Source organism: Uloborus diversus, chromosome 8 (assembly GCF_026930045.1).
Source record: "Uloborus diversus isolate 005 chromosome 8, Udiv.v.3.1, whole genome shotgun sequence".
NCBI classification, from domain to species: domain Eukaryota; kingdom Metazoa; phylum Arthropoda; class Arachnida; order Araneae; family Uloboridae; genus Uloborus; species Uloborus diversus.
In genome coordinates this window covers 100311121-100326324 of record NC_072738.1, presented here as the reverse complement: position 1 = coordinate 100326324, position 15204 = coordinate 100311121, and the positions used below count along the sequence as shown (strand labels likewise).

Sequence of the window (15204 nt, the reverse complement as noted above, 5' to 3'; positions counted from 1 at the left end):
CCTGTCAAAAGCGGAACTTTATTTTTCACGATTTTCTAAAGTTGATGTTCCCATTTCGGAACATTGGTACTTAAAAGGTTAAGTACCTGGATGACCCAGCCTCGCTCGGCTTTAAAAGAATTATTTTTTGTCAGCTCGTGTTTTTTTAAGGTTCAATACTTTTCCAAAAATAATTGGAACGCTTCACGTTAACGAAATATTATGTACTCGACCTTCTTATAGCACTAAAGTGCTAAACAAAGAAGATTCTGAATGTAATTGAATCAACATTTTGCTTTAAACTATATGTTACGTTTGTTTCCACTATACAATTTTCTTGTCAGTAATTAAAATATTTTGACCTTAGTTTTGCTATGGTGAAATCGGTTTTTAACCGAATACTTCCTTTCATACTATGATGCATTTCACGATTTTATCCCAATCAACATTTTTTTTGAATAAGTACTTTTAATTTTTACGCCAGAAAATGCTACATACAGCATGATATCCATCAAAACTGATGATCCACGAACCATTTCAACAAATGATAACAACTGTCTTAACAAAACATAAACAATCTCAAGACATACACTTCTTTGAAATAAAATTTAGATGCGTGATTTAAAAAACATGTTAAACTATTTGAAGTGTAAAAAGAAAATAAATAAATACAATAAAATAAAATAGGATGGTCAAGCAATAGTTTCACTTAAAAAAGAAAAAAGCCTTACATCGACTTACATAATGCTTTTGAATTTGTTTTCAGCCAAGTGTGTTTGAAATTAGCCAAAGTGGCCAATATCAGCCAAGCCTGGCAACCATAAGCAAGTATAAATTTTTAAAGCGAGAAGAGACAAATTTTTATTGTTATGGTTGCAAATCGGCTGCCTGATGCGTCAATTCACAGTTTACTTCAAGGCTTAACTCAATTAGACTTCGTATTAAAAAACCTTTTTTATAAAAAATCGCGTTTTTACAGAAAAAACACTGATGTAGATCAACTTAGAATGCTAATTTACAATTAAATCCAAAATTTCATCCAAATCGTTAGAGCCGTTTTCGAGATACGAAATATATACATACCCACAAGAATTGGTCATTTAAATATATAAGATATCTTAACTATGCATCTTATTTTAACCATTTTTTCAACTGGAAATATATATTTAGGACTAACTGTTGTAAAAATATAGGTCTTTCAGGTTAGGATGGGAATATGCTGGGTATTTGATAACAACTTCAAATCTAAAAACAGACTCTTGAATTTCCAAAATTATTTATACATGTATTTTTTAAGTTAAAAATTTGAAATATAAGTTTCAATGAACATGTTATACAAAGATTTATCTCAATATTTTATTAAAAGACAAAAATAACATAAAATCTTTAACAAGGAATCATCATAAAATAGTATGTACAAAAGTACCTGTTTTTGCAGACATTCAAACAAAATATGAAAGAAAAATGCATTAATTTGAACATTTATATTATAAATATCAATTAGGTTGTAAAAAAAAAAAACGCAGATTCACATTTTCAGGCAGCAATAAAATCTCTTCATTGATGCAAAACATTTAAGGCTACTAAATAGTGAACAAATGTTTTGTACTCTTAAAGATGTTTCACATTCACCTTAAAGCAGGCCTGAGCTGTCCTTTTCTTACACTTTGCTTTTACAACAATATAATGGTTATAAATTGAATACACAAGGTAATAATTATATATATTATGGAAACAGGGTTCCCACAGGTCCTTGATAGTGCTTTACAACAAAATTAAGGGTTTTTTTATTTTTAAGCAAGTCTTTGAAAGAAAAATTATCTTCATTTTGCTCAGTCATCTCTTTCTCTCTTATTTCAAAGCCCTGGGTTGATTTATTTTACTGAAATGTTAATGAATTACTAAGGAACTTAGAAAGTGAAAAATCTCTCTTAAAACACCCCCCCCCCCTAAGTGGGCCCCCCTGTTAATGCTTTAAAGTTGATTAATTCATTTCTCAAAGTTGTTATTTTTATTTACACTAAATATCCACGAAAATTCTAATAATGGGTAATATTTTGAATGTTACTTCGTAATACATGGAGGAATCACATAAAATATTTTAACAATACTGCAAGGAATGTACAATTTTGATATCAAATAAAGATACTGGTAAAACTAGTTTTAAAAAGATCACTAAATTTGTATGCAAACAAAATTAAAAGTAAAAGCATTCAAAATGAATTCTTTCAAATATAACTTTGGTATAAGAAACGCTTAAGAAAGTATAATCATTCATAGCTACCCTATCTAAGCCTTTAAATTTTCATATCATTTCAAAAATATGGGGGGAGGGGGGCTGTATAAGCAAGTCTTTGAAAGAAAAATTATCTTCATTTCGCTCAGTCATCTCTTTCTCTCTTATTTCAAAGCCCTGGGTTGATTTATTTTACTGAAATGTTAATGAATTACTAAGGAAAACTGCCTGTTTATTTACATTAATTAATGTTTTCAATTGATTTTCTTTTCTTTTAAAAATTAATATCAAATATTTTTTAACGCTTTCCCTGCTACCGTTTTCTTAGTTTCCTTTTGCAAAAACTGAAACTCTGCAAAGAAGTTGATTTGCTTCGCATTTCTCCCCAAAATTCATTAAATGAGCACACAAACACATTTTCAAGCTATCTCATATATACCAGTCTTTCCATCAGGATTTTTGCGAATGCATGTATTTTTCTCTTATGGTCTCCCTTAAAATATTATAATTTTTAATAATAATTTAAAAACTTAAACTTCAAAACTTGATATTTTTTAGTTTTTTCATTTTTAATTATATTTTGTTATTTTAGCATTATAATGATGTATAAGTTCTTAATGTTCAGAACATGAATTAGTTTAAAAATGTTTTTTATAATTATTTTTATGCTAGTGTTTTAAATGATTCTCAAAACTGAACAAACAAACACAAACCTAAGGTAAGGTTTTTCTAAAAATGATTTTTAAACACAATATTATAATGTTTTTCAAAATCACACAAAATGCCTCTCAAAACTACTGAAGATGGTCCTCAAATCATTTATTTAAGAATTTAAATCTTGCATTAAGGTTAAACTTTGCATTTTTGCTGTTAATATTTGTTAATGCTGTCATTTCATTTTGTTAAAATTTATTCATTTTAAGTGCTTTATTTTGATTTCCATTTTAGAGTGGGAACCCTGGGAAATTTTTAGAAATGAACCAAAAAGAAAAAGTGCATATGATTATAATTTATCTAGATTTAGATGAGTTATCTTGCTATTTCTAATTGAGGCTTTTCAGACTTTGTTGTTTGTTCCTCTTCATTCCTTTGGAAGTCCTCCTTTAAATAGAACATAACACACTTTAAATAAATAAAATAAAATATAAAAACTGAATTTCTTTATTAAAATTTATTTAAAGTGCTTCAAAGTACAGTTGACATTTTACCGAAACAAGTAGTACATTGTTTCAAGTTGTACAAAGGTCTTGAAGTATTGATTAACAGAATTTGAAAGTAAAGACTCAACATTGTATGTGTTTTTAAAAGTTTTTGTAACTTTCATCATTACTTCCTTTCCCCAAAACAGAATACTTCACGATGTTCTGCAACGTAAAATCATTTTACCAAAATTGTTCTGCAAGTACTTCAAACATTGTACGCGAAAAAAACGTGCCATTTCCACAAATTGGGTGCCAAAAATCAAAATTGTTTCATATAGGATTTTTTTAACTGGACTGTTGCTGTTTATTTCTGTGGAAATGAGATATTTCTGGAAACATCACAGCTTTCAACCAAATGACTAGTTAAAGAGCACTGAATTTGGAAAATCAGTTGATCACGAAAATTATAAAATCAAAAAAACTTTAACAGGGTGTCAAATCTAAACCGATTGAGATTCTCCAAAAATAGTTTATATGCTTTCTAAAATCCATAGAAAGAGCAAAGATACAAAACTTTATGAAAATTTGAACTTAGGTGTCAAACCACATTTTTATTTGGCATGAAATTAAAATAATGTTACTAAATAAAGAAATTACTGAAATAATAAATAAAATGAGTCGAGTTAGGGTTGCATATAATAAAACACTTCAAAACTTTTTAAATAATTTAAATATTTTCTAGATGCAAAGGGATTGAAATCTCAAACAAGACACTCAATTTCCGGCCATGGACGTGTTGCAATGTTGGCATGTTTCCAAAACGTACGTGTATGGCGGAAATTGCAGTGGATCAATTAGGAAAGTAATACAAAGGACTTATCAAATTCAACATCGGGAGCTTTCGCCAAATTACCGTTATTTTATCGTAATTTGCGAGAATTTTACATTTTCTGCCAATTTTAAGAAATTTGCTGAACTCTATCTTGAGTTGTTGAAGATGTTTGTAGAAAATCTGCAAATTCTACAGATTTTCTGCACCATAGTTTCTGCAGATTTTCGAGTGCATCGTATGACCATGAAGTGTCTATTGTCCCCACACCTATGGAAAAGAGAAAAAACGCACTACCATTTTCTTAGCTTCTGAGACAGATTTCTCCACTTTTTGGAGTGACTTAATTTTGGAATCTATTATCTTTGTTGCAATTTGTTACATATTCTAGTTTTTTTTTTAAATATGTAATTTAAAAAAACTTGATTTTACAAAACAGAAATAATGATTTTGGAAGGTTTTAACATATATTGATATTGCAATGATTCTGTTCTTCCATATTTGATTTTTAAAAGGGGCTGATTTTAAAATCCAGTAGTTTTACGAGTGGCAATTACTGTTCGCATTCTAAAATCAGAAAAATTTCAGGCAAATCGGAACTTTTTAGGATACATCAGTTTTTTCTCAAAAATGTCTGATGAAGCAATTCCTTCTTTGAACTATTTATTAAATAATAAGAACAAAAGCTATTTATTGGAATTGTTATTTTTTATTGAAAATTCATGTTTCTAATTGAATTTTCAATAACATAATAAAATAACATTTAGTAAAACATATGTTACAGCAGGGTTCATACCCTTTAGGCAGAAAAAAATTCAAGCACTTTTCAAGTACTTTTCAAGGTAAAAAATTTTGTTTTCAAGGCAATATTATAAATTTGTACTAAAAATATTGTATGCAGATTTCATTTACTACAAACACATAGAAATAAGGCAATAATACAAAAAAGTATAGGAAAACAAAATTGCTTTTTCTACAACGAGAGACGCTTTGATGAAAGATCTACTGCGTTGAAAGTTTTTCTGAAAATGTTTGAAAAGTTTGGTCATAAAGAGAAGCAGATACCAAGAGGTTTATTTTGAGGTTTTTCAAAGGTTGCAGCAGTCCGAGGTTTGTATATTTTCTAGAATCAGCAAATTAATACTTTAAAAAAAAACCTTTCATAAGTGCTTTTAACTTTTATGGGAAGAAACTAAAACACCCAAGTTCAATGGCATTGCCAGAGTTTGAGCCAGGTTTTTGAAGTTACTCCCCCCCCCCCCCCCCGCGGTTTCAACATGTATTTCCAATATCTATACAGTGGTTTATTACAATATAAGGGCGGTTAGGATAAAAACACTACCCAGAAAGTTATTTCAGTTTGCACTATTAAGTTCTAAAAATATTAGGTTTGCAAATCATTTATAAGTATGCAAATCAATTATTCGTATGTATATTAGCTGTTAAGCCAAAAAGGCATTTCAACTGTCCTCGAGTAAATTTAAAAATTAGGAAGTAAGAAAAGTTTATGAAAGTCCACAGTCCAGTCTCTACACCTCAAAATATACAAAAGCAGCTTAAGCAGTGATAAATACTCTGAATGCAAATTTGAGCCTATTCAGCTTTCATTGATTAACTTGCAATAGACAATAAATGTGCAAGTTCAGATTTATAGAGCCATATTTCGAAATTGAAAAGATTCACAAGAAGTAGACATATATTATGACAAAAGTAGTTTTATTTTGGGAAAAAATGGGTTATTGTTGAAATTAGAATTTAAATTTAGAAAGGCAATAATATTCAGGTGTAATTGTGATTTGTGAGTTCATAAAAAATTACCTGAAAGTTTCAAAGAGCAAAATGGGGCGAGGGGGGGGGGGGGAATAATTTTTAAAACTAAGACCCCTATTACTTGAATATACATATGTACAACAATAACTTTTGTTATGCATACAATTCATAAAATAGTTTATTAAGTCAAAATATTCTGCGTAGAAATACCATGCCCAGTGCCTGTTGATAACCAGCAACAGGCACTGGGCCTAGCTAGGTTGGTCAATTTATTAGATCCAAATGAAGATGAATGACCCTCCTTAAGCTATCTACCCCTTTGCTGATTTAAAGCCTCTTTCAGTAAGCTCCAAGGCTCCAAGTACCCACAACCTTAATAAAGTAGTAATTTTGAACATTTGAGGAAAAGGGGGAAAATTGGAGATATATGGAGGTAAAAGCATAAAAACGAACACTACTGAATTTCAAGTGAATAATCATAACACAACCACCCCTGTAATACACCTTATTTATTTTAGCAGACATAAAAAAATGATGTACTTATAAATAAAATTATATAAATCAACTTTATATTTAAAATACAAACTTTAAGTTAATTTGTTAGGTGCTCAACTGCTGAAATTTAAATTTTTTAAAAAAAAAATCTGTTATGACCAAAAATTAGGTAAAGATAATCATTCAAAATTGCAAAAATAAATAAGCAAAAAATTAAACAAGGTAATAAATTCTTTAACTCTTTAGTTATTAAAATAAAAAATAAAATAAGCTAATCTGATGTAGCAGTGTCAAAATAACTACTAATTGCCAAAAATATAAAAATATTTACAAAATGCAAAAGGATTGAAATCTCAAACAAGGGAAGCAAATTTTCGCGAATTAAGTGTAATGTTGTCATGTTTCCCATAAAATAAACTTATATTTTACTGAAATTAAACATAAAATATGCTAATCTATGGTAGCAAATATGAAAATAACATCCGATTAGTGAATATATTTAAATATTTGCAAGATGCAAAAAGATTGAAATTTCAAACACGAGAAGCAATTTTTCGCAAAGTCTGAGTTCGTTCGACGTGGCATGTTTCCCATGAAATAAATTTATTTGTTTTGTATTAAAATTAAACAAAAAATATACTAATCTAAGGTAGCATATGCGAAACTAACATTTGATTAGCCAAAATATTTAAATATTTGCAGGATGCAAAAAGATTGAAATCTCAAACACAAGAGCAATTTTCCGCGAAACCCGAGTAAGTTCAATGTTGTCATGGTTTCCAAATTAATTTCTTTCTTAATTAATGAAATTAAACAAAAAATAAACTAATCTAAGGTACCATATGTCAAAATATCTTTCGGTTGTAAAAAACATCAAAATATTTACAAGATGCAAAAGGATTGAAATCCCAAACACAGAGGCAATTTTTCGCGATGTTGCATACTGAACACATGTTCAGAAAATTGCATTGGTGAAATACTTTTTTAAAACTTCTAAGCACAATTCGTTGATTTTTGCGAGAATTTAAGCACTAAAAAACTTTTTCAAGGTTTTAAAACTTTTTCAAGGTTTTCAAGCACTTGAAAATGAACTTTTTTTTTTCAAGCACTTTTCAAGGTTTTTCAAGGGCGTACGAACTCTGTACAGTATCAAAACTATGCAGATTATAACAATAGCCGTTTTTCTTTGACAATATTCAGGTACTTAATCTGATAAATGCTTTTCTTTAGAATAATTTTTATCACTTAAAGATGAAGCAATTAGTGCATTGTCACTTATTTTCCTTTCATGATTTGTTCAAATTAAACAACCATAATGGACCCTATTCACCTAAAGTCACTGCGGGTATTTCCACGTCATTGTGGGTACTCTATTAGGCGAAAACTCGCTTCTGCGTCTGTTACCACATGCATTTTTGCAGCTCATAAACTCTTCTTTCTTCTGCCAGGGCGCTTATGGGCTAACAAGCTACGTTGTGACCTTTGTTTTTGTACTAATTTCAATTGTATGTGTTCTTATTTTTTCTTAACTGTAGCCTGCCATTGGGAAAAAAAGAACCCTCTTCTTTCTATTAAAAAATGAGATCTTTTGAATGCTTCTTACATAGAAATGTTGTAAAAAAATGATGAACGAATCATTTGGTACAAAATACTCTATTTGTGATCATATTTTCCTGATTTTAAGCGTTTTGGCCAGGGCCGCGCCGTCCCTATGTGCAAGGTCGTGCGGCGCACGACGGCGCCAGAGCCAAACAGGCGCCGAGGGTCTACCGATCAAAAATGCTTTAAATGAAAGGAAAATAATCTCTAACCAAAGGTAAAATGAAATTCTTCATTATATCTAATGGAGGCAGTGAAATTATGCTGCTCATTGAAACAATCCGTCTCGCTGAGAATCTAAACGGAAAAATTATTGACTTGTTGTGTCTAAACATGCTATTCAAAAGCACTATCTTTTACACTGAAAACAATTGACTTTAATTAATGCATACATTAGCATTTTCCTTTTTAATGTGGAGCCGTGAATGCTATTTCGGTATGTCTATATTACACAAGGTTGAGCATGCGAGGAGCAAGAAATTTGCTTATCCCCATTTTAGTTCTTGAGGTGAATATCTTGTATTATAATTTGTGCAAACATAGTCTTTTTGTGATTTTTAATTCGGTGTAGTTCCACTGCTTCATGTTATCATACATTAAAAAAATACGTTAAACACATTTGCATGTGCGTAATATTTACATATTCTAGACAATAATTTAGGTTAATTTTTTAATTCCGGAAAGTAACGAGTTGACCATAATTACTCGATTCTCCTCCCTCCTTTTTATCTTTTTAATTATTTGTGCATTAAATAATTACAAAAAAAAAAACTTTGGATAGACTATGTATTTGTTTTGGATCAAAAATTCAATGCCTTTTAAAATGGTTCCATATTTTAGAATTTCTGATTTTACTGGAAATGTGTGATTTTAGTTTCAGATTTTAAGAGGAAATATCCTCTACTTCAATTTAGAAATCTATTCAGTACTCTGTTGTCGTGTTTTGACTGGCCTAACACTTTGAATAACTGTTTATCAATTAGGGAGACATTTAGAGCGGTGTTATATAACTTTGATATTTAAAATATTTTCTTTTCCCAAAAACGTATTAGCATATCAAGGGCAGGGTTCATCAAACCGGACCCAGCCTGAAAAAACCCCGATTGGTTTTTTCGGGCAGGAATACTTGAAAAAACCCACTATCTCGGTAAAGTGAGTTTTTCACAATTTTCTATATTTTAAAACATTTTCTTCAGAAACAAACTAAATATTGATCAATATGAAGTTTAGAAATAGACACCTTGCTTTCTGGACAGTATATCAAGTATTAGAAATTTAAGCTGCATACAAGTGAGCAATAATTATTTCGATCACATTCCAAGATTTTTTTTAACTGTTGGAGTAAAATGCTTTGATAAACTGTAACTGGCTATCTCTTTTTTAACGGCATCTCAATGCAAGGTTTCCAAAAGAAAAAGTCAGATTCCAAAAGTTAATTTCAATCGCCCCCTTACATCTGCCCATACTCGAAATAACTTCGAGATATGAAGCAAAAGCGTATACTGTGTTAAAAAATTGCAAAAATTTATTGATTATTTTTCTTTAATTAAATTAAATACCAAACGTATGTTTTTCCATATTACATTTGTCTACACAACCTGAACCCAGGAGTTAACTATATTTTGCTTGAACGCCATTGCATAAAGGCGCTCAAAAGACATTTGTACGACGGCGCTGATCAGGCTTGGCGCGGCCCTGGTCTTGGCCCATCAGAAAAATGGTGAAAACTCATTTCCTTTTTATTTATCACTTTTCTCAGCATTTTTTGTGCAGTCATTAGTCTATTTTAGCCCTATGTATGTTCACGATATACATGAAGCTCAAAGATTATTAAATAAAACAAGTTTTTATAGCACTACTAACACTGAATAATGGTTCAAAATACTCGCAAAATGAAAAATTAAAGGGACCATTGCCAAGCTGTGAATAGGGTCATTTTATCAGCTTTATTTTCTATTTCAATCCTTAAAAAATAATATGAAATATTATGTATATGCAATAATTTTTCACTTATGTGTCGACCCAAAAGTGTTAATACAGTGCCGGCAAAAAAAACTTACATTTGGTAAGCAATTAAACATTTGACATGCAAACTTCTTTTCATGATTTTTCTTGGCATGCTCCCTTAGTGATTTCGCCGAATACGGATTATTTGGCCACATCACTTGAGAGCATGCCAAGTAAAATCATGAAAAGAAGTTTCTATGCAAAGTTTTAAATTGCCAAACAAATGTAAAGATTCTTTTTGCCGGCACTGTAATAAAAAGCACCCAATGATATAGGGTGTTAGTTAAACTAGCATTCCTATGCTCAGTCTATTTTTGTTTGAGGGTGGTAGTTTTATCCTTGATTACTAGACTAATTAAAAAAATAGTTGGAATAGAATGGGAGGAAAAAAAGTTTTACTGTTTGAAACTTTTACCAGTAAATAATCAAGATATACTCTCAAACTGAGGCGCATAAATACAAGTTAAATTACATGAAATTTTCTGTAGAGTTATAAGAGAGAAAGACTCCATGTACTACTGAGAGAAGCATAAAAGAGGCAATGTATAAGTGAGATTACCATAAGACCACTGAAATTTAAATTAAACCAGCAATTCAGGGTTAACTGACATTTTAAAGCTTGTATGTTAAATGATTGCAGTTTCATTTAAGATTTTCAAACTAAAGTTTTCTTGAAAATAAAAAGCTATTCACCACTTAACAAATCCTATTCCAATAGTGGATTTTTTTTTAAAATTGCACTTTGAAACATAGGTATTCAAAGCATAAAATAGGCTAGATATTTTTTTTTCATGGACTAATTGGGGAATTTTTTTTAAGGAGGACAGAGATGAGGAATAGTATTAGTTATCGATGTGATAACTTTAGGAAAAGAAATTTAAGGTCACAAAGAGAGACAAAAATCACCATTTGAGAGCTGTTATTAGGAGATATATGGTTTAACTCAATATCTAAGGTTAAAATCAATCTATGAATGGAATGTGCACGAGCTAAAATGAAAACACAAGATTTACTGAAATTTAAACAATGCTGTGAGAGTTCTTATGGCCAATTTTCATGATTTATTTCAAGCAAACTAATGAAACTTGATTCGTTGCATAATTTGCATGAGAGCTCAGTTTCTGCGCTTTACAACTGTGTGAATTTTTATGAATTACATGGTATTAAGGCTAGTTATGTACAGTTGCCCCTGTTTTATAGCAAATTTATGGTTATAAAAAGAGCTGTAGAGTCGGACTGGTTTTGGGGTAAAGGAGTCGGAGTCATTAGAAAACATGCCGACTTTAACTCCAGGCTTTTTTTTCTTTAATTTTCACCGACTCTCTTTGCATTTAAAAAAATTGACTATCTAATTGGTTTCATTTCATGTAACCATGTGGCCCACTAATAAGAAAATAGCTGCCATTGGCAACCAGCTGGCTTTATTGTTTATCAAACTTTCTGTAATAGTTACCTACGTCGTATACAAGTTTGCTTGTTTTATAACTTTCTTTAACCAATAGCAACTGTCAGAAAATAACTTTGTTACTTAACATTTTTTAAATAATCACTTTCAAATAAACATAATAATATATTTCTTACTTCAACCCTGGTTATAAAACAGAAAAAGGAATGTATACCTTGAGCAAGCAGACTCGGGTGAAAACCAGACATGTACCCGGCCTTTCACCGCAACATAGTGCCTTATTTTTGTTAAAAATTTATAAATGAATTATAATTCAAAAATGTTTTGGGTAAATTTTCAGAATTGAAGTATTTATAATTTTTATAAACTTTGGCATTAACTTGGGATGTCACCCACCTGATGGATATCACCCGGAGCAGACCTTTTTTCACGTTAAAAATCGCAACTACTGAAAAATGTGAGTTTGAAATCAAATTTCTAACATTGTATGCATCTTAGGTTTACAATAAAATGCAACCCAAAAATTCCATTAAAAGGCAGTTATGTTTCAATATTTGTTAAAGGATTCCCCTCTTCCCATGGAAGGGGGGGGGGGAATTAAAAAAATTAATTAAAAAAGCTGGAGTCCGAGTTGGCCTTTTTCCTTCAATTTCTGCAGCCCTTGATATTTTTAATTCCCTACTTTCATATTTTACTGTGTGATTATTATGTCATAACAACTATAACTAAATTTCTATCGGTTCCCTTCAACTTCACTATATGGGACCACTCAAGTTTTGCTAAATTCAACACTTTAGCACAACTTTTTTTTTTTTTTATGAAATGAATTAATTTATAGAGAGAAACTGCATTTTTAGATTTTTTACAATTTGAAATCTGTAAGTTCAAAAAATTTCAAATCTTTGCGAGGAGGATTGATAGAGTAATTATAACTTAGTAGTATGGACTTGCGTTTTTGTTAGGCTCTATGAAAATCAGTTATATATGTAACATAACGAGACTGCGTACATAACTCATTTCAACTAAGATTTTACTATTGCTACTGTCTGGCTCTTTGAACCTGCGTCAAAATTCCCCCTGCAAATTTTATTCTTGCTAAAATTGACATTTTGTTCAATGTTAGTTCTTAATTTATTTCAGTCCCGCCCCCCTTCATTTCTGTAGCATGGAAGAAGCTACTTGAGAATTTATAACAATTTGTCTGTTACCTTTCAACTCCTTTAACACTGGCCTCTCCCACTTTTCAAAAATAGCATCTACAGTTATAAAATGGGAGGAGGGGGTGGGGATTACTTATACAGGCTAAGCCAAAAATAATTATACTTGAAAAAATAAGAATTTCAAAGGCAATAACAATTGCCAGAAATTCTAAAATTCAAAGTTTTGTAACAAGATGATATTTTTTCTTTTGTACAGCTATAATAAAGATTAGACTTTATACACTATTATAACAGTTTTTTAAAAATTGCATGATGCACTTACAACATTGTAAATAACTTTTACAACTAAAGAACAACTGGGACATGTGGCTACATCTTCCCCATTTGTAAGATCCTCCTGAAAACAAAAGAAAAATATATCAGTTTAAATGAGAATTTGGCAAGATGTTTTTAAATACTAGTCTGACCGTAAAAGAGTAAATAAGGAACATTTGTCTGCTTTTCTAGTTTTCATTTTTTAACTCGTCAAAAATGAACAACATAATCCGATTTGATTTCTTACCATTACATTAACAACACCACACAAGATTTTTCATTTATTTTAATTTCTGATTTTAAATTCTGTTTTACATTTACTTTTAAACAGAACCCTCAAAAGTATACCAAGGTGTTTATTTATTTATTTTAATCTAATGATGGTGATGCAGCAACCAACGAAATCATTGAAACGTTATGTAGTCAAAAAATTGGGCTTCATTTTATAATCCATGTTTCAATTTACAAGCAAAGACTGAAATCTAATGCAATAGTTTGCAATAAATGAAAAATAAAGCTGAAGTTACATTGTTATGCAAATTTGCTGTACAATATGTGTTTTTATTTATTTAGCAAATGCATTAGAAATTAACACAATGGTGGGGGATATTTTGACACAATTGCCAAATTTTTGACAATTGTTGTTTTATTCGGGCAACATCAGCAATTCTAAAAAAAAATATTGCCCAGAGTGTATTATTATTATGAGTGTATTATGATGTGGTGAGTGGTCTTTAGTGCAATGCTTCTCAACCGGTGTGCATCCTCACACTTGTGTCGCCGCAAGGTCCTTGGTGTTCTAGTGTTTTAGGAGTTGCAGTAAAACCAAGACCAGAGATTTATTTTACATGAGCAAGAGATCAGAAATAATGTTGTTGCTGTTTTAATTAATTGCAAAATTGCATTGAAAACTGCATGCCAACGGTGAAACATTTATTTTTAAAGCATGTAAAGAATCGTAAGGGGAATGATAGGTTTCAATGCAATGAATGAGGTGATCAGACTAGGAAAGGTGCACTAAACTTTTGCGTACGACCGCATTCAAGATCCTTATTTTGTCTGCAATGGATTTGGTCAGTTTGGTGATGAAATATTCAATATCACAATTACATGAATAAAAAGCAATGCTCTCAACCCCCCCCCCCCCTTTTAAAATACTTGTTTTGGCCTATGCGATTCATTTTAATATGAGGTGCGTCCTCGGGAAAAAGGCATCACTGCTGTAAGTCACTGAAGCATGCACGTCATCATTCAAGTTTATTTGATTGAAACTTCTTAAGAATTGAAGAAGCTGAACCTTATAATTGGAGGAAGCTCCCCCCCCCCCCAAGTTCTAAGGTGCACCCCTTCAAACGCACAGTAGCCACCCTCCTGAATGAAATAAAAACCCGCTCAAATCAATATTAAATATTTCAATTCTGTAATTTGCGCTAGGAAAGTGATTTTTCTAAGTAAGCTTGGAATTTGGAAAGCTTAAAACAGTGATCCTAATTTAGATTTCTGTGCAAAAATCTAGCCTATCAGCAACTTCTTTTTAATAAATTGAAGTAACTAGACCCTCAACCGCCAAAGTCCCCAAACCGTTAGTTGGAAACTTCACAAAATAGTTGTTAGCAGCCCCAGCCCTGTGTTATAATAAAACTGAATTTACTTTTCTTAGAGCAATGGAAAACAAAATTTATTAGAACCAAAAACAGGTTTTAACAAGTTTCGGTACTATTTTATGTGCAGATGACATTTTTGAGTTTCAACAAGACTCAATCTGTAAGCGTTAAAAAAAAAAAATGATATCGCTTCAAATGGAACTTACTTTGGAGATTTCGAACCGATCTCCGCATGGACAAGGATAATAATATGTTTCGGTTTCTTCATCGTACTCAAAATCTTCTATTTCTACTTCATCATGGTACACAGCCATATCGAATCCACCAAATTTCTATTTATATTCTACAGTCAATCGTTATTTGTCACTTGTCAGTAGAAGATTATTGCGTCACGTTAGCCATGCCGCTTTTCAGTTACAGTTACGTCACATACAAGACTTGATAAATAACGAAAAAAAGAAATCAAAACGCTAGAAAAATTAAGCTAATTCAAAATAGAATGTTATGAAATTGCATTTCTTCGAACTTATTGTAGACCAAGTCCAATTTTAATTTCGCTGCCAACAAATTTAAAGCTTACGTTGGAGCGACCGGTCTGCGGTTAGTAACCGGTTATTTATCGATAGACCGGTGAGGTTCGTCAAACGCAAGGAAACAGTGACT

The 15204-nt window shown here is 31.0% G+C and overlaps 1 protein-coding gene across 1 annotated transcript; it reads right to left on the bottom strand.

Annotated features, from left to right (window-relative positions):
- Positions 1–1328: 1328 nt before the first annotated feature.
- Positions 1329–14907, bottom strand: LOC129227665 (diphthamide biosynthesis protein 3-like). The gene is made up of 3 exons (XM_054862257.1): positions 14748–14907; positions 12945–13019; positions 1329–3316 (listed from the first exon to the last, which is right to left on the bottom strand). The coding sequence occupies exons 1-3, from the start codon at positions 14853–14855 to the stop codon at positions 3245–3247; spliced, it is 255 nt and encodes an 84-aa protein (XP_054718232.1). The 5' UTR covers positions 14856–14907; the 3' UTR covers positions 1329–3244.
- Between the last annotated feature and the right edge of the window lie 297 nt (positions 14908–15204).